General features: G+C 48.6%; 1 protein-coding gene across 2 annotated transcripts in view; it reads left to right on the top strand.

The window, feature by feature from the left end:
• The window catches only part of unc5ca (unc-5 netrin receptor Ca), a 326512-nt gene that overhangs the window by 213613 nt on the left and 86851 nt on the right, over positions 1-26048 (top strand). For both annotated transcript variants that reach the window (XM_031817173.1, XM_031817172.1), the window contains exon 5: positions 11220-11400. In XM_031817173.1, coding sequence (XP_031673033.1) covers positions 11220-11400 — 181 coding nt within the window. The remainder of the gene's footprint in view (positions 1-11219; positions 11401-26048) is intronic.

Here is a 26048-nt window from a genome sequence, read left to right as displayed (position 1 = left end):
TCTCTCTCTCTCTCTGTCTTTGCTGCCCTCTCTCTCTCTCTCTCTCTCTCTCTCTCCGTCTTTGCAGCCCTCTCTCTCTCTCTCTCTCTCTCTCTCTCTCTCTCTGTCTCTCTCTCTCTCTCTCTGTCTCTCTCTGTCTCTCTCTCCATCTTTGCTGCCCTCTCTCTCTCTCTCTCTCTCTCTCTCTCTCTCTCTCTCTCTCTCTCTCTCTCTCTCTCTCTGTCTTTGCTCTCTCTCTCTCTCTCTCTCTCTCTCTCTGTCTTTGCTGCCCTCTCTCTCTCTCTCTCTCTCTCTCTCTCTCTCTCCGTCTTTGCTGCCCTCTCTCACTATTTCTTCTCTCTCTCTCTAACTCTCTCTCTCTAACTCCCTCCCTCCCTCTGTCTTTGCTGCCCTCTCTCACTCTTTCTCCTCCCTCCCTCCCTCCGTCTTTGCTGCCCTCTCTCACTATTTCTTCTCTCTCTCTATCTCTCTCTCTCTAACTCCCTCCCTCTGTCTTTGCCGCCCTCTCTCACTCTTTCTTCTCTCTATCTCTCTTTCTCTCACTGCCTCTCTTTCTCTCACTGCCTCCCTCAGCCTCTGTTGCAGCAGCATGGTGCAGGACTGGAGAAGAATAGTGTTGGATGTTAAAGTACTTAAGAGTATGTGAGTTCAGCAGTAAGCCAGTGTTCAATATGGAGAACCTCGCCATAAAAAAATTAAAAAACATACGTACGCCTCATTCCCGCAGCGACCCCAAACCAGAGGGCTGGCCCTGAATATCTCCACCTGTCAATCATCTCAGCATTTGAGTGTGTTTGGATGTTCTCCCTCTCTTCCTCAATCCCTGCCTCTCTTCCTCTCTCCCTCCAGGCCAGTAATGACACGACAGGGCGAGCCTAATGGATCCCCTCACAGTGAAGGGAAAGGGGGTGGGGGATACCTAGTCAGTTGTCGTCCACATGTAACCCGACCACTCTGAACCAGAACTGTACCTGTGTTCGTATCAGTAGTTCTGCCTTCTTCTGGAGAAAGACAGTTATATTAACAGTTTTACACTGTTTACCACCAATCAAGCAACATTATGGACTAACACATTCAAATCCCGTTGCTGCAGGATTATTGTTCTGCAACAATACTGGTCAAATTAAGATGGGCCAGTTAGATGAATAGCAGGATAATGCCTTGGGCCAGTTAGATGAATAACAGGATAATGCCTTGGGCCAGTTAGGTGAATAGCAGGATAATGCCGTGGGCCATTTAGATGAATAGCAGGATAATGCCTTGGGCCAGTTAGATGAATAGCAGGATAATGCCTTGGGCCAGTTAGATGAATAGCAGGATAATGCCTTGGGCCAGTTAGATGAATAGCAGGATAATGCCTTGGGCCAGTTAGATGAATAACAGGATAATGCCTTGGGCCAGTTATGTGAATAGCAGGATAATGCCTTGGGCCAGTTAGATGAATAGCAGGATAATGCCTTGGGCCAGTTAGATGAATAGCAGGATAATTCCTTGGGCCAGTTAGATGAATAGCAGGATAATGCCTTGGGCCAGTTAGACGAATAACAGGATAATGCCTTGGGCCAGTTAGGTGAATAGCAGGATAATGCCTTGGGCCAGTTAGATGAATAGCAGGATAATGCCTTGGGCCAGTTAGATGAATAGCAGGATAATGCCTTGGGCCAGTTAGATGAATAACATGATAATGCCTTGGGTCAGTTAGGTGAATAGCAGGATAATGCCTTGGGCCAGGTAGGTGAATAACAGGATAATGCCTTGGGGCAGTTAGATGAATAGCAGGATAATGCCTTGGGGCAGTTAGGTGAATAGCAGGATAATGCCTTGGGTCAGCTAGATGAATAACAGGATAATGCCTTGGGCCAGTTAGATGAATAACAGGATAATGCCTTGGACCAGTTAGGTGAATAACAGGATAATGCCTTTGGCCAGTTAGGTGAATAACAGGATAATGTCTTGGGCCAGTTAGGTGAATAGCAGGATAATGCCTTGGGTCAGTTAGGTGAATAGCAGGATAATGCCCTGGGTCAGTTAGATGAATAACAGGATAATGCCTTGGGTCAGTTAAATGAATAACACGATAATGCCTTGGACCAGTTAGGTGAATGAGAGGATAATGCCTTGGGCCAGTTAGGTGAATAACAGGATAATGTCTTGGACCAGTTAGGTGAATGAGAGGATAATGTCTTGGGCCAGTTAGGTGAATAGCAGGATAATGCCTTGGGTCAGTTAGATGAATAACAGGATAATGCCTTGGACCAGTTAGGTGAATGAGAGGATAATGCATTGGGCCAGTTAGGTGAATGAGACTTGATTGGAATGGTGTGCTGTCTGTGTCGTTCACCTACAGTATAGGTTCTTTATGGTGTGAGAAACTCAGGCAGGCACGTGGATGGCATGATGACCCTGCCAGTCTGGCCAACCTTGGCTAGTAGAGTGGGCACTGGGCAGGGAAGCCCCCTAACAGCAGGCCCCTGGTTAGTGTAATCACATCCCCAGTGTGGGACAATGCACACATGGAGTCCCAACACACACACACACATCAATCAATTCATCATTGGCCAAAAGCTCCTGTGTGTGTATGTGTGTGTGCTTATATTGCATGTTTCTGACTTTGTCCCAAATCACCGCTATAGTCACGGTGTTGATTATAGTCCCAGTGTTGATTATAGTCACAGCGTTGATTATAGTCACAGTGTTGATTATAGTCACAGTGTTGATTATAGTCACAGCGTTGATTATAGTCACAGTGTTGATTATAGTCACAGTGTTGATTATAGTCACAGTGTTCATTATAGTCACAGCATTGATTATAGTCACAGTGTTGATTATAGTCACAGTGTTGATTATAGTCACTGTGTTGATTATAGTCACAGTGTTCATTATAGTCACAGCATTGATTATAGTCACAGTGTTGATTATAGTCACACTGTTCATTATAGTCACAGTGTTGATTATAGTCACAGTGTTCATTATAGTCACAGTGTTGATTATAGTCACCGTGTTGATTATAGTCACAGTGTTTATTATAGTCACAGTGTTTATTATAGTCACAGTGTTGATTATAGTCACCGTGTTGATTATAGTCACAGTGTTTATTATAGTCACAGTGTTGATTATAGTCACAGTGCTGATTATAGTCACAGTGTTGATTATTGATTATAGTCACAGTGTTGATTATAGTCAGTGTTGATTATTGATTATAGTCACAGTGTTGATTATAGTCACAGTGTTGATTATAGTCACAGTGTTGATTATAGTTACAGTGTTGATTATAGTCACAGCGTTGATTATAGTCACAGTGTTGATTATAGTCACAGTGTTGATTATAGTCACAGCGTTGATTATAGTCACAGTGTTGATTATAGTCACAGTGTTGATTATAGTCACAGCGTTGATTATAGTCACAGTGTTTATTATAGTCACAGTGTTGATTATAGTCACAGTGTTGATTATTGATTATAGTCACAGTGTTGATTATAGTCACAGTGTTGATTATTGATTATAGTCACAGTGTTGATTATAGTCACAGCGTTGATTATAGTCACAGTGTTGATTATAGTCACAGTGTTGATTATAGTCACAGTGTTGATTATAGTCACAGCGTTGATTATAGCGACTGCATGTTGAATGCGGGAAATACTCTCCCACTGGATAGCCAAGTAGACATCTTTATTTAACAAGGACGTTCGGGTCTTTGATGTCAACATAAAAAGGATAATTCTGGCCAGTGGTCAAATAGTAATCAGATAATTTAGCTCCTTTCTGAAACATGGTTTTTAACTTCTGAACAGATTTACTACCGTCCAGAAGCACGACACATGTAGATTCACTCTGACTTTGAATATGAGAGAGACAATGTACTTTTTGAGATTGTACCAACTAAAAACATTATGAAGCAATAATTGGCCATTACAACGGAACCTGTCAGAATTGCAACTGACAGCAAGACAATTTGCGTGGATGGGAGTCCTCAAAGCTGTTCAAATAATGTGTCTGAGGGAATAAGAGACATCTCTCATCTCAGACAAACTCTTTGATCAATTATAAACCTTTGGAAGTGAATTTAGGGAAGCAAACTACATGTTTGGAGTGTTACCAGTGCCTTCAGCAGTAAGTCATTCTTCCCCTTCCCTACTCTTATTTTTCTAACTCACACACACACACTCACACTCATACACACACACACACACACACACACACACACACACACACACACACACACACACACACACACACACACACACACACACACACACACACACACACACACACACACACACACACACACACACACACACACACACACACACACACACACACATATTTGCGGGCCTCCAGATTAAATTTATATGAACTTTCCTTGATTGACTTTGAACGTAATGATTAGTCCCGTAATGGCCTTTGTTACTTGGTGTAATGAATGGCTTGATTAGTATTCTCCTTAGATGAATGAGGAAGATGAGACATGTGGAGGCTGAGTGGGTCTTGTGTCACTGGTCCTGTGGGTCCCTCACCCTCCCTGTGTTTATTTCCTGGAGCCAATTGTCTTTCAGTGTCAGGGAAGCGTCTGCGTTCCAAAAACGCACCCTAATACCTATATAGGGCTCTGGTCACATGTAGTGCACTATGTATGGAATGGGGACGCAGCCATAAGCAGGAGACACAGAGCCACGGCGTATATATTATCTATTTTATTACACCGTCGTCTCTCTCTCTCTCTCTCTCTCTCTCTCTCTCTCTCTGTCTGATCTCCCATTCTTTCTCCACTGTTCCTGCTGACAGGCCAGCTCGCGCTCTTGAAGCCTGGGCTGACATGTGGCAATTTCCCCCCTGTTAATGACAACAAATGTGCCAATTATGTTAATGACTCTCCCGATGCCAATCAGTCAATAATGAGCACCACGACCACATCTGTCTGGGGAGGAGTAGAGGCCTTGTGTCTGAGAGGAGGAGGAGGGGTGGGGTCTGGTTTGTGTGTCTATGTTTTTGTGTCCATCTGTGTTAGGGACGAGTTTGAAGGGGTGGTAGAGGTGGAGGATGGTAGAGGTGGAGGGTGGAGGTTGGTAGAGGTGGAGGGAGGTAGAGATGGATGGTGGTAGAAGCGGAGGGGGGTGGTAGAGATGGATGGTGGTAGAGGTGGAGGGTGGGTGGTAGAGATGGATGGTGGTAGAGGTGGAGGGTGGTAGAGATGGAGGGAGGGTGGTAGAGGTGGAGGGTGGTAGAGGTGGAGGGTAGTAGAGATGGAGGGAGGGTGGTAGAGATGGATGGTGGTAGAGGTGGAGAGTGGTAGAGGTGGATGGTGGTAGAGGTGGAGGGTGGTAGAGGTGGAGGGTGGTAGAGGTGGAGGGTGGTAGAGGTGGATGGTGGTAGAGGTGGAGGGTGGTAGAGGTGGATGGTGGTAGAGGTGGAGGGTGGTAGAGATGGATGGTGGTAGAGGTGGAGGGTGGTAGAGGTGGAGGGCGGTAGAGATGGAGGGAGGGTGGTAGAGATGGAGGGAGGGTGGTAGAGATGGATGGTGGTAGAGGTGGATGGTGGTAGAGGTGGAGGTGGAGGGTGGTAGAGGTGGATGGTGGTAGAGGTGGAGGGTGGTAGAGATGGATGGTGGTAGAGGTGGAGGGTGGTAGAGGTGGAGGGCGGTAGAGATGGAGGGAGGGTGGTAGAGATGGATGGTGGTAGAGGTGGAGGGTGTGTATGTGCTTACGTGTGTTTGTGTGTTTATCAGTGGAAGGCAATGCTCTGTCTCACAACAGCATGGACAGTGAATTTCACGGCAGATTGCAGTGTCCCTGCCAGTGGTGTGTGACCAATCAAGGCACAGTGGGGTTTCAGGGGGGTGGAGTTGGCGACACGACTACCTTTGTTGTTGTTATTATTCAGGTGGAGATGTTAACGCAGCCTATGGATTGGATTATTCCTATCTCATTTAACTAATCACGGGTAATGCACAATAATCATGATATTAACAGTCCAATGATTGAAAGAGCTACCACCTCGACTGTTGTTTAACAGTCAGGCAGATTGTTAATGGACCGCTGTTAAACCAACAGACAGGCTGGTGGGGGTGAATGATTGATTCTATGCTTCATTGGAGGGTTCTATCTGGAAATGTCAGGTGCTGTTCTCTTCCCAATGATATGTAATATATGAATGAAAGCGTAATGCATATTTGATAGTATTACATTATTCTGCCCCGTGATCTCCTAGGGTTTGTGGTGTCATGTCTTCTGCTCTAACTGAACCGATATGTTATACTAGGCTGTCATAGCCTAACGCTATGTACAGATTACAGAATGGCTTTCCATGGTCCGGGATGGACCAGGCCAAGTACACAGGGCCATTCGAGGTGTGTTTAACGGTGTGTGTCTCAGAGAAAGACAGGGCGTCCTGGAGAGAGGAGGTTAGAATAACACACTCTGTGTCTCAGTGGGGGGCTGGTCTGATCCAATAAACCACTCTCCATCCCCCAGCTGTGACTAACGGCTAGACACACACACACACACCGATGCGCACGCAGACACACACATGCCCACACATACACACACACACACACACACACACACACACACACACACAAACACCGACGCGCACGCAGACACACACATGCACACACACACACTGTGACCATCCCTCCCTCTGCCACAGGGGCTTTCTTTGTCTCAGCTCAGCATAGCCCACATCAACACCCGCTTCAAATTAATTCAGAATAATACTGGGAGTATTAGGATTGATAGGACTACAATTTACCACTGAACTAATGGTAAGGAATCACTAAGTCCATTGGTAAGGAATCACTAAGTCCATTGGTAAGGAATCACTAAGTCCATTGGTAAGGAATCACTAAGTCTATTGGTAAGGAATCACTAAGTCCATTGGTAAGGAATCACTTAGTCTAATGGTAATGAATCATTTAGTCTATTGGTAAGGAATCACTAAGTCCATTGGTAAGGAATCACTCAGTCTAATGGCAAGGAATCACTAAGTCCATTGAATCACTAAGTCTATTGGTAAGGAATCACTAAGTCCATTGAATCACTAAGTCCATTGGTAAGGAATCACTAAGTCCATTGGTAAGGAATCACTTAGTCTATTGGTAAGGAATCACTTAGTCTATTGGTAAGGAATCATTTAGTCTATTGGTAAGGAATCATTTAGTCTATTGGTAAGGAATCATTTAGTCTATTGGTAAGGAATCATTTAGTCTATTGGTAAGGAATCACTAAGTCCATTGGTAAGGAATCACTCAGTCTAATGGCAAGGAATCACTAAGTCCATTGAATCACTAAGTCTATTGGTAAGGAATCACTAAGTCCATTGGTAAGGAATCACTAAGTCTATTGGTAAGGAATCACTAAGTCCATTGGTAAGGAATCACTTAGTCTAATGGTAATGAATCACTAAGTCCATTGAATCACTAAGTCTATTGGTAAGGAATCACTAAGTCCATTGGTAAGGAATCACTAAGTCTATTGGTAAGGAATCACTTAGTCTATTGGTAAGGAATCACTAAGTCCATTGGTAAGGAATCACTTAGTCTAATGGTAATGAATCACTTAGTCTAATGGTAAGGAATCACTAAGTCTATTGGTAATGAATCACTTAGTCTAATGGTAAGGAATCACTAAGTCTAATGGTAAGGAATCACTAAGTCCATTGGTAAGGAATCACTAAGTCCATTGGTAAGGAATCACTAAGTCTAATGGTAAGGAATCAAGGAACAATTATCTCAGAGCTAAAGATGATCGTTAGGTTTTTTGGAATCTCACTGAAGAACAGTAATGTTGCTTAATTGTGTGCTGCTGTTGTAAAACAGCTTTTGATTACCCCTTATTTAACAGTACATTATATAGCAGGGAGTGACTTTGAAATTACTTGTTAAAATGACAATTATCTAATAATGTGCATATCAATTACAACTCATTTCTGTGAGATTCGTTGATAGAATCGTAGGTTTGTACCATTTGGTACCGGGGAGTTACCAATGGTGTTGAATTATTCTGAGGTTCATTTTGTTTGACCATTCAGTAGTGGTATTGTGACATTATCTAGACAAATACTACAGAGGATGTCTGGTTTTGTATCAGTGTATTATGATAAGGGACAGTTGTTTTCTTTGACCAGTGTTTCCAGCATTATCCACTAGGTTTACTGCAGGTAGAAAATAGTAGGACATGTTCTTTAACTGACACAAGCTGTCTCCAATCAGTCAGTCAATCAATGTCTGGTAGTGTGTGAGTGTTGGATGCGGTATCAACCTAAGCCAGATAAGGCGTAGCTCTGTGAATCTTAATCACACAAAGCCGATTATTTGGCAGAGAAAACTATTTGTAGATCAGTGATTATGCACCTCACTTTGCTCAAGCTGATCCTCTCCAACGGACTCTGAAGTTGTAGCAAAAAAAATAATCAATTAGGGGCAATTAAGGGACGCGTCAGATACACCGGATAGGTGCAGTAAAATATGTTGTTTTTAATTTAAAAAATTGTTGGTACGGCTCCCCAGGAGCAAAAATAAGGCCTTGCTCAAGGGCACAGACAGATTTTTCACCTTGTCGGCTCGGGTATTCGAACCAACAACCTGCAGCAAACCAAATGGTCAATGCTGGAAAGTCCGGTCAAGGAAATAAATAAATAAAAACAACTGGCCCTACTTATATTGCAAGACTTTAACTTTGGCTTCAGCATGGTAGCAGGCATTAACCATTCTATAAACACACCCTCACTCTCTCTCCCTCTGCTTTCATTACTAATCTCCAAAGTGGTATCCCCACTGGGCTTTCGTCTCTTTTTTACCTCCCCTTGGTCTTCACACAAACACTTTCCAAACCGATGCCGGCTTGGTCTAGGGGTTTTGCTGATTTTGCACAGTGGGGAGTAGCCTGGAGCACTGATGAAGGAGTGGGGTGAAATGCACACCTGCATTATGGCGTTTGTTGATATTTGTGTCTGCGGTAGTAATGCCAAAAAGTAGCCGTTTTAAACTGGAAAACAACCCCCGAGATTATTTGAATGACTTCCAATATTTTGCTCGTTAAAATCCTACAGCGTAATCAAATGATTAGTCACATATTTAAATGACGTGCTGTGATGATTATACAAATATATGTATATATCAAATTATGATTATTAATAAATGAGACTGATATTGACTAAAATGGCTCTCTGGCTTCACCTGCCTGAAATACACTCCATATAGTAGGAATAAAATATGGGATTTAGTGTTGCTGATGAAAAGCAAAGAAATAACCCAACTTTTTTTCCTCCAAGCTCCAATGTTGGGTAGCGAACGGACCTAAAGGTGGTTTAGGGTATTATAGAGAGCTCAGACTCTGTCTCAGTAAGCCTGGGTCTCAGTCAAAAGCCTGTAGATCAGTTGCTCTGCCTCTGACTCCTGTCCCCTGCCTGCCTGCCTGCCTGCCTGCCTGCTTGCCTGCCTGCCTGCTTGCCTGCCTGCCTGCCTTCCTGCTTGCCTGCCTGCCTGCTTGCCTGCCTGCCTGCTTGCCTGCCTGCCACAGCTCCCACAGCTTTGTGGCACTGTACGGTGTCCATATTAGGATAAGTAAAACCTAAATATAAATAACTAAATTGCTGAGATTTAGGCTGTCTATTATGAACACCGTAGCATTGCTCTGTTAGCATGGGTTAGGCTGTCTATTATGAACACCGTAGCATTGCTCTGTTAGCATGGGTTAGGCTGTCTATTATGAACACCGTAGCATTGCTCTGTTAGCATGGGTTAGGCTGTCTATTATGAACACCGTAGCATTTCTCTGTTAGCATGGGTTAGGCTGTCTATTATGAACACCGTAGCATTGCTCTGTTAGCTTGGGTTAGGCTGTCTATTATGAACACCGTAGCATTGCTCTGTTAGCATGGGTTAGGCTGTCTATTATGAACACCGTAGCATTGCTCTGTTAGCATGGGTTAGGCTGTCTATTATGAACACCGTAGCATTGCTCTGTTAGCATGGGTTAGGCTGTCTATTATGAACACCGTAGCATTGCTCTGTTAGCATGGGTTAGGCTGTCTATTATGAACACCGTAGCATTGCTCTGTTAGCATGGGTTAGGCTGTCTATTATGAACACCGTAGCATTGCTCTGTTAGCATGGGTTAGGCTGTCTATTATGAACACCGTAGCATTGCTCTGTTAGCATGGGTTAGGCTGTCTATTATGAACACCGTAGCATTGCTCTGTTAGCATGGGTTAGGCTGTCTATTATGAACACCGTAGCATTGCTCTGTTAGCATGGGTTAGGCTGTCTATTATGAACACCGTAGCATTGCTCTGTTAGCATGGGTTAGTGCTACAATACACTGTGCTCATCTATCTACGTGTATGAATCATACTCATTTTATCAGCTTTTGCTCCCCTGTCTGGTTTCTGGGTTACGTGAGGTTCTCTCTCTCTGTGTGTGTGTGTGTGTGTGTGTGTGTCTTGCTCAGTTGAAGCACTGCTGGAATTTCCACTTGGCTCTTTCAGCTTTCATTTCAAGCCTTTAGTGTGAGACAGACAGTTAAAAGCAGACACTTCTATTCCCGATGAGGGCTAATAAGCTATCTCCTTCACACAGTTCCACACCCAAAATAATGACTCCCTCACACCTACTTCTGAGGTAGATGGGAAGGTTATGAACTCTGAACTCATCCTGAACATTCAATAGGCTGATCCTATAGCTGCTTGGACTGGACTTGATTATGATTTTCGACGTCATTTTGATCATACAGCTTCATACAGAAAGCATGTCTCTTTGTCTGTATGTCTGTATGTTGTTGTTTCTGGCATGTCCTTGTCCTTTGTCACTGTTGATAGAATGAATTCCCAAGGAGCCACCATGCAAGTCAGGCCAGACACTGCTCCCAGTGAGAGCAAGGAGGCGCTGTGAATTTTCCATCAGAGCAGAACTCATAAGGAAAAGCATGTGACGGTAACCTAAGAAAAACACAGAATCTCCCTTTCGATGTCTGAAAATTCCATTCCCCTAATGTGAAAGGGAAATAAAAAAACAGTACATTTGATAGGTCTTGACATTTACGGTGCATGCCGTAAACCTTTTGACAGGTTCAATTTACGAGAACTGTGGCAGTAACTATGGCATTCAGGAAATGTGATTAGTATCATAAATGAAGCTAGCTTCCTCCTGTCCTCTCTTTCACCTGGATCTTACCTCCCTCCTTCCTTCCTTCCCTCCTCACACAGTTTTCTCCTTGTGTCCATCTCAGGTTGAGTGGTTGAAGAACGAGGAGATCATTGACCCGGCTGATGACCGTAATTTCTACATCACCATCGACCACAACCTGATTATAAAGCAGGCCAGACTGTCGGACACAGCCAACTATACGTGCGTGGCCAGGAACATTGTTGCCAAGAGGAGAAGTACCACTGCTACTGTTATTGTCTATGGTGAGTAGACTGTGTCTCTATAGACACCTGTTGTATGGTGAGTAGACTGTGTCTCTATAGACACCTGTTGTATGGTGAGTAGACTGTGTCTCTATAGACACCTGTTGTATGGTCAGTAGACTGTGTCTCTATAGACACCTGTTGTATGGTGAGTAGACTGTGTCTCTATAGACACCTGTTGTATGGTGAGTAGACTGTGTCTCTATAGACACCTGTTGTATGGTGAGTAGACTGTGTCTCTATAGACACCTGTTGTATGGTGGGTAGACTGTGTCTCTATAGACACCTGTTGTATGGTGAGTAGACTGTGTCTCTATAGACACCTGTTGTATGGTGAGTAGACTGTGTCTCTATAGACACCTGTTGTATGGTGAGTAGACTGTGTCTCTATAGACACCTGTTGTATGGTGAGTAGACTGTGTCTCTATAGACACCTGTTGTATGGTCAGTAGACTGTGTCTACACCTGAGCCTGTGTGTATCAAGCATATCAGAGTGGGAATGCTGATCTAGGATCAGTTTTCCCTTTTAGATCATAATAAATAAGATAATATGGGCAGGGGGAGGACCTGATCCTAGATCAGCATTCCTACGTTTTTGATTACGGGTCCTGATCTACAGTACATGGCCTCAGCTCTAATCAACTCTACCTCATTGATCCTCAATCTTAGCATCCTTCTCTCCCATCCCAAGATACGGTTGCAGAAACATTATGTACAAAATCATTTACAAATACCACGAAACCCCCCCACATAATAACACAATTGGTTAGGAGACCGTAAAGCGGCAGGCCATCTCCTCCGGCGCCATTTTGAATAGGCCTCCTTCTCCATAACATAGACAGTCATCTTTACCAAACCACTATCAATCAACATAACCAGATCATCATTCTGTAACACAGAGACATGGTCTGTGTCCCAGATGACAGCCGATTCCCTTAATTCGATCACCCTGTTGCCAGAGACCTTGACTGCAATGCTGAACATTTTAAACTTGTATTTGAGGTTTGTAATTTCCACTTTGAAATTTCAGACAACCCTACAAAAATGCCCATTAATTATAGTCCACATAATGTTTCACATTTCCTGTTGCTGCAGCATTATTTTCTTGCTGTAGTAAACTGGCTCAAATTAAGATCCTACATCTGTAGTGCACTATAAATGGAATAGGGTGCCATTTGAGATGATACTATGCTATTTATCACCCAGACGGTCATACCTGTCCACAGTGCCGAACACAGACCAACCGATAAACTGACAAACCAATTACTGTACATTTCCCCATAACCATAAACAACACTCATCGTCAGTCAACCATAGCACGCTTTCCCCCTAATCAGCACGATTAGCCAAGAAAACCTCCCTCTGCTCAATGTAATGAGCCTGCTCATCCAGCCAACATGCTCTCTGTAACATGCCTAATGTTCCCACCTGACCCTTACCAATTAAAACCCACCGATCCCGGGCCAGATCCTAAACGAGCCCGTGTGTGTGTGTGTGTTCCAAATGTCTGAGCACACAAGCCCAGGGTCCACAACAAAGAACCATGGCTATGTCCCAATTATCTCTCATTCCTCGCAAAGAGTGCTTTTTTTCTTACTTTCCTTCCCTGATATGAAAGGAAACGACTGGTATAAGAAATGTGGTGGAAACTCCCACTAGCCCATGCCTCTACCAATCAAATGGTTTTAGATTTGTGGGAAGTAGTGAATGAGGGCCGTAGCCATAGTGACCGAATGTATCTGAACGTCAGGTTGTATCTGCATAGAGAAGCATATCTTCATGTCCTATGTGTTTACAGGAGCATATTGAACATCTTCTCTCTGTTATTCTCAGAGGACTTTTTTCAGAGGACCAGCACCAGTTCAGAGCTTTTTTCATTTCCCATTTCTACCAGACATCAGGCTCAACACGTGCTTCACTGCAGGCCACTCAACTAAAACTACAATTCAAATAACACCCATAGCATTGCTATACCGCACCACGCCACTGCTGACACCACAGCACACCACTGCTGACACCACAGCAGTCACCACACCACACCACTACTGACACCACAGCTGTCACTGCACCACGCCACTGCTGACACCACAGCACACCACTGCTGACACCACAGCAGTCACCACACCACACCACTACTGACACCACAGCACGCCACCGCTGACACCACAGCTGTCACCGTACCACACCACTGCTGACACCACAGCACACCACTACTGACACCACAGCTGTCACCGCACCACACCACTGCTGACACCACAGCGGTCACCGCACCACACCACTACTGACACCACAGCTGTCACCGCACCACACCACTACTGACACCACAGCTGTCACCGCACCACACCACTACTGACACCACAGCTGTCACCACACCACACCACTGCTGACACCACAGCGGCCACCGCACCACACCACAGCTGTCACCGCACCACACCACTACTGACACCACAGCTGTCACTGCACCACACCACTACTGACACCACAGCACACCACTGCTGACACCACAGCTGTCACCGCACCACACCACAGCGGTCACCGCACCACACCACTGCTGACACCGCACCACACCACAGCTGTCACCACACCACACCACAGCTGTCACCACACCACACCACTACTGACACCACAGCTGTCACCGCACCACACCACTACTGACACCACAGCTGTCACCGCACCACACCACTACTGACACCACAGCTGTCACCACACCACACCACTGCTGACACCACAGCGGTCACCGCACCACACCACAGCTGTCACCGCACCACACCACTACTGACACCACAGCTGTCACTGCACCACACCACTACTGACACCACAGCACACCACTGCTGACACCACAGCTGTCACCGCACCACACCACAGCGGTCGCCACACCACACCACTGCTGACACCGCACCACACCACAGCTGTCACCGCACCACACCACAGCTGTCACCGCACCACACCACTACTGACACCACAGCTGTCACCGCACCACACCACTACTGACACCCCATCTGTCACCGCACCATACCACTACTGACACCACAGCTGTCACCGCACCACACCACTACTGACACCACAGCTGTCACCGCACCACACCACTACTGACACCACAGCTGTCACCACACCACACCACTGCTGACACCACAGCGGTCACTGCACCATTACCACAGCTGTCACCGCACCACACCACTACTGACACCACAGCTGTCACTGCACCACACCACTACTGACACCACAGCACACCACTGCTGACACCACAGCTGTCACCGCACCACACCACAGCGGTCACCGCACCACACCACTGCTGACACCGCACCACACCACAGCTGTCACCGCACCACACCACAGCTGTCACCGCACCACACCACTACTGACACCACAGCTGTCACCGCACCACACCACTACTGACACCCCATCTGTCACCGCACCATACCACTACTGACACCACAGCTGTCACCGCACCACACCACTACTGACACCACAGCTGTCACCGCACCACACCACTACTGACACCACAGCGGTCACCGCACCACACCACTACTGACACCACAGCTGTCACCGCACCACACTGCTGACACCACAGCTGTCACCGCACCACACCACTACTGACACCACAGCTGTCACCGCACCACACCACTACTGACACCACAGCTGTCACCGCACCACACCACTACTGACACCACAGCTGCCACCGCACCACACCACTGCTGACACCACAGCGGTCACCGCACCACACCACAGCTGTCACCACACCACACCACTGACACCACAGCTGTCACTGCACCACACCACTACTGACACCACAGCACACCACTGCTGACACCACAGCTGTCACCGCACCACACCACTGCTGACACCGCACCACACCACAGCTGTCACCGCACCACACCACAGCTGTCACCGCACCACACCACTACTGACACCACCGCTGTCACCGCACCACACCACTACTGACACCCCATCTGTCACCGCACCATACCACTACTGACACCACAGCTGTCACCGCACCACACCACTACTGACACCACAGCTGTCACCGCACCACACCACTACTGACACCACAGCGGTCACCGCACCACACCACTACTGACACCCCATCTGTCACCGCACCACACCACTACTGACACCACAGCGGTCAACGCACCACACCACTGCTGACACCACAGCTGTCACCGCACCACACTGCTGACACCACAGCTGTCACCGCACCACACCACTACTGACACCACAGCTGTCACCGCACCACACCACTACTGACACCACAGCTGTCACCGCACCACACCACTACTGACACCACAGCTGCTACCGCACCACACCACTGCTGACACCACAGCGGTCACCGCACCACACCACAGCTGTCACCACACCACTACTGACACCACAGCTGTCACTGCACCACACCACTACTGACACCACAGCACACCACTGCTGACACCACAGCTGTCACCGCACCACACCACTGCTGACACCGCACCACACCACAGCTGTCACCGCACCACACCACAGCTGTCACCGCACCACACCACTACTGACACCACAGCTGTCACCGCACCACACCACTACTGACACCACAGCTGTCACCGCACCACACCACTACTGACACCACAGCGGTCACCGCACCACACCACTACTGACACCACAGCTGTCACCGCACCACACCACTACTGACACCACAGCTGTCACCGCACCACACCATTGCTGACACCACAGCTGTCACCGCACCACACCACTACTGACAACACAGCTGTCACTGCACCACACCACTACTGACACCACATCACACCACTGCTGACACCACAGCTGTCACCGCACCACACCACTACTGACACCACAGCTGTCACCACACCACACCACTGCTGACACCACAGCGGCCACCGCACCACACCACAGCTGTCACCGCACCACACCACTACTGACACCACAGCTGTCACTGCACCACACCACTACTGACACCACAGCACACCACTGCTGACACCACAGCTGTCACCGCACCACACCACAGCGGTCACCGCACCACACCACTGCTGACACCGCACCACACCACAGCTGTCACCACACCACAGCTGTCACCACACCACACCACTACTGACACCACAGCTGTCACCGCACCACACCACTACTGACACCACAGCTGTCACCGCACCACACCACTACTGACACCACAGCTGTCACCACACCACACCACTGCTGACACCACAGCGGTCACCGCACCACACCACAGCTGTCACCGCACCACACCACTACTGACACCACAGCTGTCACTGCACCACACCACTACTGACACCACAGCACACCACTGCTGACACCACAGCTGTCACCGCACCACACCACAGCGGTCACCACACCACACCACTGCTGACACCGCACCACACCACAGCTGTCACCGCACCACACCACAGCTGTCACCGCACCGCACCACTACTGACACCACAGCTGTCACCGCACCACACCACTACTGACACCCCATCTGTCACCGCACCATACCACTACTGACACCACAGCTGTCACCGCACCACACCACTACTGACACCACAGCTGTCACCGCACCACACCACTACTGACACCACAGCTGTCACCACACCACACCACTGCTGACACCACAGCGGTCACTGCACCATTACCACAGCTGTCACCGCACCACACCACTACTGACACCACAGCTGTCACTGCACCACACCACTACTGACACCACAGCACACCACTGCTGACACCACAGCTGTCACCGCACCACACCACAGCGGTCACCGCACCACACCACTGCTGACACCGCACCACACCACAGCTGTCACCGCACCACACCACAGCTGTCACCGCACCACACCACTACTGACACCACAGCTGTCACCGCACCACACCACTACTGACACCCCATCTGTCACCGCACCATACCACTACTGACACCACAGCTGTCACCGCACCACACCACTACTGACACCACAGCTGTCACCGCACCACACCACTACTGACACCACAGCTGTCACCGCACCACACCACTACTGACACCACAGCGGTCACCGCACCACACCACTACTGACACCACAGCTGTCACCGCACCACACTGCTGACACCACAGCTGTCACCGCACCACACCACTACTGACACCACAGCTGTCACCGCACCACACCACTACTGACACCACAGCTGTCACCGCACCACACCACTACTGACACCACAGCTGCCACCGCACCACACCACTGCTGACACCACAGCGGTCACCGCACCACACCACAGCTGTCACCACACCACACCACTGACACCACAGCTGTCACCGCACCACACCACTACTGACACCACAGCACACCACTGCTGACACCACAGCTGTCACCGCACCACACCACTGCTGACACCGCACCACACCACAGCTGTCACCGCACCACACCACAGCTGTCACCGCACCACACCACTACTGACACCACCGCTGTCACCGCACCACACCACTACTGACACCCCATCTGTCACCGCACCATACCACTACTGACACCACAGCTGTCACCGCACCACACCACTACTGACACCACAGCTGTCACCGCACCACACCACTACTGACACCACAGCGGTCACCGCACCACACCACTACTGACACCACAGCTGTCACCGCACCACACCACTACTGACACCCCATCTGTCACCGCACCACACCACTACTGACACCACAGCGGTCAACGCACCACACCACTGCTGACACCACAGCTGTCACCGCACCACACTGCTGACACCACAGCTGTCACCGCACCACACCACTACTGACACCACAGCTGTCACCGCACCACACCACTACTGACACCACAGCTGTCACCGCACCACACCACTACTGACACCACAGCTGCCACCGCACCACACCACTGCTGACACCACAGCGGTCACCGCACCACACCACAGCTGTCACCACACCACTACTGACACCACAGCTGTCACTGCACCACACCACTACTGACACCACTGCACACCACTGCTGACACCACAGCTGTCACCGCACCACACCACTGCTGACACCGCACCACACCACAGCTGTCACCGCACCACACCACAGCTGTCACCGCACCACACCACTACTGACACCACAGCTGTCACCGCACCACACCACTACTGACACCACAGCTGTCACCGCACCACACCACTACTGACACCACAGCGGTCACCGCACCACACCACTACTGACACCACAGCTGTCACCGCACCACACCACTACTGACACCACAGCTGTCACCGCACCACACCATTGCTGACACCACAGCTGTCACCGCACCACACCACTACTGACACCACAGCTGTCACTGCACCACACCACTACTGACACCACATCACACCACTGCTGACACCACAGCTGTCACCGCACCACACCACTACTGACACCACAGCTGTCACCGCACCACACCATTGCTGACACCACAGCTGTCACCGCACCACACCACTACTGACACCACAGCTGTCACCGCACCACACCATTGCTGACACCACAGCTGTCACCGCACCACACCACTACTGACACCACATCTGTCACCGCACCACACCACTACTGACACCACAGCTGTCACCGCACCACACCATTACTGACACCACAGCTGCCACCGCACCACACCACTGCTGACACCACAGCTGTCACCGTACCACACCACTACTGACACCACAGCTGTCACCGCACCACACCACTACTGACACCACAGCGGTCACCGCACCACACCACTACTGACACCACAGCTGTCACCGCACCACACCACTACTGACACCACAGCTGTCACCGCACCACACCATTGCTGACACCACAGCTGTCACCGCACCACACCACTACTGACACCACAGCTGTCACTGCACCACACCACTACTGACACCACAGCACACCACTGCACCACACCACTACTGACACCACAGCACACCACTGCTGACACCACAGCTGTCACCGCACCACACCACTACTGACACCACAGCTGTCACCGCACCACACCATTGCTGACACCACAGCTGTCGCCGCACCACACCACTACTGACACCACAGCTGTCACCGCACCACACCACTACTGACACCACAGCTGCCACCGCACCACACCACTGCTGACACCACAGCGGTCACCGCACCACACCACAGCTGTCACCGCACCACACCACTACTGACACCACAGCTGTCACTGCACCACACCACTACTGACACCACAGCACACCACTGCTGACACCACAGTTGTCACCGCACCACACCACTGCTGACACCGCACCACACCACAGCTGTCACCGCACCACACCACAGCTGTCACCACACCACACCACTACTGACACCACAGCGGTCACCGCACCACACCACTACTGACACCACAGCTGTCACCGCACCACACCACCACTGACACCACAGCTGTCACCGCACCACACCACTACTGACACCACAGCGGTCACCGCACCACACCACTACTGACACCACAGCTGTCACCGCACCACACCTCTACTGACACCACAGCTGTCACCGCACCACACCACTACTGACACCACAGCTGTCACCACACCACTACTGACACCACAGTGGTCACCGCACTACACCACTGCTGACACCACAGCTGTCACCGCACCACACCACTGCTGACACCACAGATGTCACCACACCACACCACTACTGACACCACAGCGGTCACTGCACCACACCACTACTGACACCACAGCTGTCACCGCACCACACCACTACTGACACCACAGCTGTCACCGCACCACTGCTGACACCACAGCTGTCACTGCACCACACCACTACTGACACCACAGCTGTCACTGCACCACACCACTGCTGACACCACAGCTGTCACCGGTTTAAACAGCTGAGGGATGGGGCTGGAGAAAAGTTATATTCTTCAAGAATCAATGGCAATATATCAATAATTTGAAATTCCAAAAATGGATTCACCAATTTCAGTTTGCCCCTTAAATAGAGAACACTTTGGTTTGTATTTAATTTCCTACTGACAGACACATTCATTGAAAACCAACAGAATGAACTATTCAGCTAAACATGAATACACATTTAATATTTGTATGAAAGGAGAATCTTTAAGGTCCTATGTGGCTCAGTTGGTCGAGTGTGGCACTTGCAAAGCCAAAGGTTGTGGGTTTGATTCCCACTGGGGTAACCATGACTACAAGTTGCTTTGGCTGAAAGTATCTGCTAAATGGCATATATTAATTAAGTCTTTGTCAAGCCGCTCTCTCCTGTAGGGCTTTTGTCACGTTGGAATTGTTGTCCATATGGTGCTCCACCCAGCGCCGGATTGTGTGGACTCTGTTTACTCTGCATTTTCTGAGAACTGAAAGAGTGTGATGGGAGGTTATTATAGCAGTGGGAAGTAGAGTTTGTTGCTGCAGAGTCTGAGGATGCGCTGCTAACTAATGAGTGCTGTAGGGATAGTGGAGTGAAGACAAACACAACTGAAAGCATCGGAGTGCGTGTGTGTGTTTCTGCGGGTTCGTGCGCGTGTGTGTGTGTGTGTGCATGTAATAGGTGTGGGACTCCTGAGCTGCCGCGCGTTTAAACAGTCATTATCGCCGTTAGAAATGAGAGGGGGAGTAATGGAGGAAGCTTTGATGTCTGCTCAGCCTCTGATGACTTTGTTGGAATCCACCCTGTTCTCAGTCTCCATTGTTCCCTCTCTCCCTCGCTCTCTCTCTCCCTCTCTCCCTCGCTCTCTCTCTCCCTGTCTCTCTCTCTCCCTCTCTCCCCCTCTCCCTCGCTCTCTCTCCCTCTCTCCCTCTCTCCCTCTCTCTCTGTCTCCAGTGTTCCCTCTCTCCCTCGCTCTCTCTCCCTCTCTCTCTGTCTCCAGTGTTCCCTCTCTCCCTCTCCCTCACTCTCTCTCTCCCTCACTCTCTCTCTCCCTCTCTCCCTCGCTCTCTCTCTCCCTCTCTGTCTCCCTCTCTGTCTCCCTCTCTGTCTCCTTCGCTCTCTCGCTCTCTCTCTCCCCCTCTCTCTCTCTCCCTCTCTCCATCTCCAGTGTTCCCTCTCTCCCTCTCTCTCTCTCTCTCTCTCTCCCTCTCTCCCTTCCTCGCTCTCTCTCTCTCTCCCTCTCTCTCCGTCTCCAGTGTTCCCTTTCTCCCTCGCTCTCTCGCTCCCTCTCTCTCTGTCTCCAGTGTTCCCTCTCTCCCTCGCTCTCTCTCTCCCTCTCTCTCCGTCTCCAGTGTTCCCTCTCTCCCTCGCTCGCTCTCTCTCTCCCTCTCTCTACGTCTCCAGTGTTCCCTCTCTCCCTCGCTCGCTCTCTCTCTCCCTCTCTCTACGTCTCCAGTGTTCCCTCTCTCCCTCGCTCTCTCGCTCCCTCTCTCTCTCCCTCACTCTCTCTTTCTGTCTTTGACATGGCAAATGAAGGGATAGAAATGACAGAAGGCTTTTTGACAAAATGGGGAGAGGGAGAGTTTCTTCACATGATTAATCGTTAAATCCTCCCAAATATCAAATACTGTACCAAACACTGTTCCATGTGAGCGTAAACAAACACACACCTGCATGGGCACAAAAATCTAATCAAATTGTATTTGTGTCATGCGCCGAATACAACATGTGTAAACCTTACTGTGAAATGCTTACTTACGAGCCCTTAACCAACAATGCAGTGCAAGAAATAGAGTTAACAAAATATTTACAAAATAAACTAAAGTTTAAAAAAGTCTAATCAATCAAAAAAGTAACACAATAAATGTACATAACAACAACGAGGCTCTATACAGGGGGTACCTAGCCAACGTGGAGACTATATACAGGGGGTACCTGGTCCACGTGGAGACTATATACAGGGGGTACCTAGCCAACGTGGAGACTATGTACAGGGGTACCTGGTCAACGTGGAGACTATATACAGGGGGTACCTGGCCAACGTAGAGACTATATACAGGGGGTACCTGGTCAACGTGGAGACAATATACAGGGGGTACCTAGCCAATGTGGAGACTATATACAGGAGGTACCTGTACTGAGTCAATGTGGAGACTATATGCAGGAGGTATCTGTACCGAGTCAATGTGGAGACTATATACAGGGGGTACAGGTATTGAGTCATTGTGGAGACTATATACAGGGGGTACCGGTACCGAGACATTGTGGAGACTATATACAGGGGGTACCTGTACAGAGTCAATGTGGAGACTATATACAAGGGGTACCTGTACAGAGTCAATGTTGAGACTATATACAAGAGATACCTGTACCGAGTCAACGTGGAGACTATATACAGGGGGTACCGGTACCGAGTCAATGTGGAGAATATAAAGAAGGGGTACCTGTGCCGAGTCAATGTGGAGACTATATACAGGAGGTACCTGTACAGAGTCAATGTGGAGACTATATACAGGGGGTACCGGTACCGAGTCAAAGCGGAGACTATATACAGGGGGTACCTGGTCAATGTGGAGACTATGTACAGAGGGTACCTGTACCGAGTCAATGTGGAGACTATATACAGGAGGTACCTGTACTGAGACAATCTGGAGACTATAAAGAAGGGGTCCCTGGTCAATGTGGAGACTATATACAGGGGTAGGGGTACCGAGTCAATGTGCGGGAGTACAGGTTAGTCGAGATCATTTGTAAAGCGACTATGATAATAAACAGCAAGAAGCAGCAGTATAAAAACAAAAGGGGGGGGGGCTCAATGTAAATAGTCCAGACAGTATTTTGATTACTTTAGTTGTTCAGCAGTATTATGGCTTGGGGGTAGGATCTGTTAAGGAGCCTTTTGGTCCTAGACTTGGCACTCCGGTACCACATGCGGTAGCAGAGAGAACAGTCTTTGACTTGGGTGACTGCAGTCTTTGACAATTTTGTGGGACTGCCTAGTATATAGGTCCTGGGTGTCAGGGAGCTTGGCCCCAGTGATGTACTGGGCCGTACGCATTACCCTCTGTAGCGCCTTAAGGCCAGATGCCGAGCAGTTGCCATACCAGGTGGTAATGCAACCGGTCAGGATGCTCTCGATGGTTAAGCTGTAGACGTTTTTCAGGATCTGGGGACCCATGCCAAATCTTTTCAGTCTCCTGAGGGGTAAAATGTGTTGTCGTGCCCTCTTCACGATTGTCTTTTTGTTTTTGGACCATGATAGTTTGTTGGTGATGTGGACACCAGGGAACTTGAAACTCTCGACCCGCTCCACTTCAGTCCAATCGATGTTAATGGGGACCTGTTCGGCCCCCCTTTTCTTATAGTCCACGGTCAGCTCCTTTGCCTTGCTCACATTGAGAGAGAGGTTGTATTCCTGGCACCACACTGCCAGCTCTCTGACCTCCTCCCTATAGGCTGTCTCATCATTGTCGGTGCTTAAGCCTACCACTGTTGTCGTCAGCAAACTTAATGAGGGTGTTGGAGTCGTGCTTGGCCACCTGCGGATGGCCCATCAGGAAGTCCAGGATCCTGTTGCAGAGGGAGGTGTGGGTCTAGTGTTTCTGGCATAATGGTGTTGATGTGAGCCATGACCAGCCTTTCAAAGCACTTTATGGCTACCGACGTGAGTGCTACGGGGCGGTAATCATTTAGGCAGGTTACCTTGGAGTTCTTGGGTACTGGGACTATGGTGGTCTGTTTGAAACATGTAGGTATTACAGACTCGGTCAGGAAGAGGTTGAAAATGTCAGTGAAGGCACTTGCCAGTTGGTCCACTCTTGGTTTGAGTACACGTCCTGGTAATCCGTCTGGCCCCGCAGCTTGGTGAATGTTGACCTGTTTAAAGGTCTTGCTCTCACAAAGGCTACGGAGATCGTGATCACACGGTCATCTGGAACAGCTGGTGCTCTCATGCATGATTCAGTTTTGCTTGCCTCAAAGCAAGCATAAAAGGCATTTAGCTCGTCTGATAGTCTTGTGTCACTGGGCAGCTCGTGGCTGGGTTTCCCTTTGTAGTCCGGAATAGTTTCAAGCCCTGCCACATCCGATGAGTGTCAGAGCCGGTGTAGTAGGATTCAGTCTTAGTCCTGTATTGTCGCTTTACCTGTTTGATGGTTAGTCTGACGGAATAGCAGGATTTCTTATAAATGTCCTGATTAGTGTCCCGCTGCTTGAAAGCGGCATCTCTAGCCTTTAGCTCGGTGTGGATGTTGGGAAATGTACATACGGTCACTGTGGGGATGACGTTGTCCATGCACTTATTGATGAAACCGGTGACTGAGGTGGTATATACTCTTCAATGCCATTGGATGAATCACGTAACATATTCCAGTCTGTGCTAGCAAAAGTCCTGTATCGTAGCATCCGCGTCATCTGACCACTTCTGCATTGAGCGAGTCACTGATACTTCCTGCTTTAGTTTTTGCTTGTAAGCAGGAATCAGTGGGATATAATTATGGTCAGATTTGCCAAATGGAGGGCGAGGGAGAGCTTTGTACGCATCTCTGTGTGTGGAGTAAAGGTGGTCTAGAATTGTCTTTTTCATGTGACATGCTGGTAGAAACGAGGTAAAACGGATTTAAGTCTGCCTGCATTAAAGTCCCTGGCCACTAGGAGCGCCGCTTCTGGAGGAGCATTTTCTTGTTTGCTTATGGCCTTATAGAGTTGGTTGAGTGCAGTATTAGTACCAGCATTGGTTTATGGTGGTAAATAGACGGCTACGAATAATATAGATGTGAACTCTCTTGGTAGATAGTGTGGTCTACAGCTTTTCATGAGGTTATACCTCAGGCGAGCAACCCCTCGAGACTTCTTTAATATTAGACATCGCTCACCAGACATTATTGACAAATAGACACACACCCCCGCCCTCATCTTACCAGCTGTAGCTGCTCTGTCCTGCTGAAAAAAATGGAAAAGCCAGCCAGCTCTATATTATCCGTGTCGTCGTTCAGCCAAGTTTCAGTGAAACATAAGATATTACAGTTTTTAATGTCCCATTGGCAGGATAGTCTTAGTCGTAGATTGTCCAGTTTGTTTTCCAATGATTGCACATTAGCCAATAAGGGTAGGCAGGCATCCAGGAGTCACCTCTTCACTGCCTTCTAGGCACAGTTCCTCTGTCCACTTTCTGTGTTCTTTTGTCCATCTTAATCTTTTATTTTTATTGGCCAGTCTGAGATATGGCTTTTTCTTTGCAACTCTGCCTATACAGCAGCATCCCGGAGTCGCCTCTTCACTGTTGACGTTGAGACTGGTGTTTTGCTAGTACTATTTAATGAAACTGCCAGTTGAGGACTTGTGAGGCGTCTGTTCTCAAACTAGACATTCTAATGTACTTGTCCTCTTGCTCAGTTGTGCACCGGGGCCTCCCACTCCTCTTTCTATTCTGGTTAAAGCCCGTTTTCACTGTTCTGTGAAGGGAGTAGTACACAGTATTGTATGAGATCTTAATTTTCTTGGCAATTTCTCGCATGGAATAGCCTTCATATCTCAGAACAATAATAGACTGATGAGTTTCAGAATTGAGTTATTTGTTTCTGGCCATTTTGAGCCTGTTATCGAACCCACAAATGCTGATGCTCCAGAGATACTCAACTAGTCTAAAGAATGTCAGTTTTATGCTTCTTTAATCAGCACAACAGTTTTCAGCTGTGCTAACATTACTAGTCTTTTAAAATTATAAACTTGGATTAGCTAACACAACGTGCCATTGGAACACAGGAGTGATGGTTGCTTATAATGGGCCTCTGTACGCCTATGTAGATATTCCATAAAAAATCAGCCGTTTCCAGCTACAATAGATATTACAACATTAACAATGTCTACACT

The sequence above is a fragment of the Oncorhynchus kisutch genome, linkage group LG3, assembly GCF_002021735.2.
Source record: "Oncorhynchus kisutch isolate 150728-3 linkage group LG3, Okis_V2, whole genome shotgun sequence".
Taxonomy (NCBI): Eukaryota; Metazoa; Chordata; class Actinopteri; order Salmoniformes; family Salmonidae; genus Oncorhynchus; species Oncorhynchus kisutch.
The sequence above is the reverse complement of the archived record's forward strand: the minus strand, read 5'-3'. Positions and strand labels throughout refer to the sequence as shown.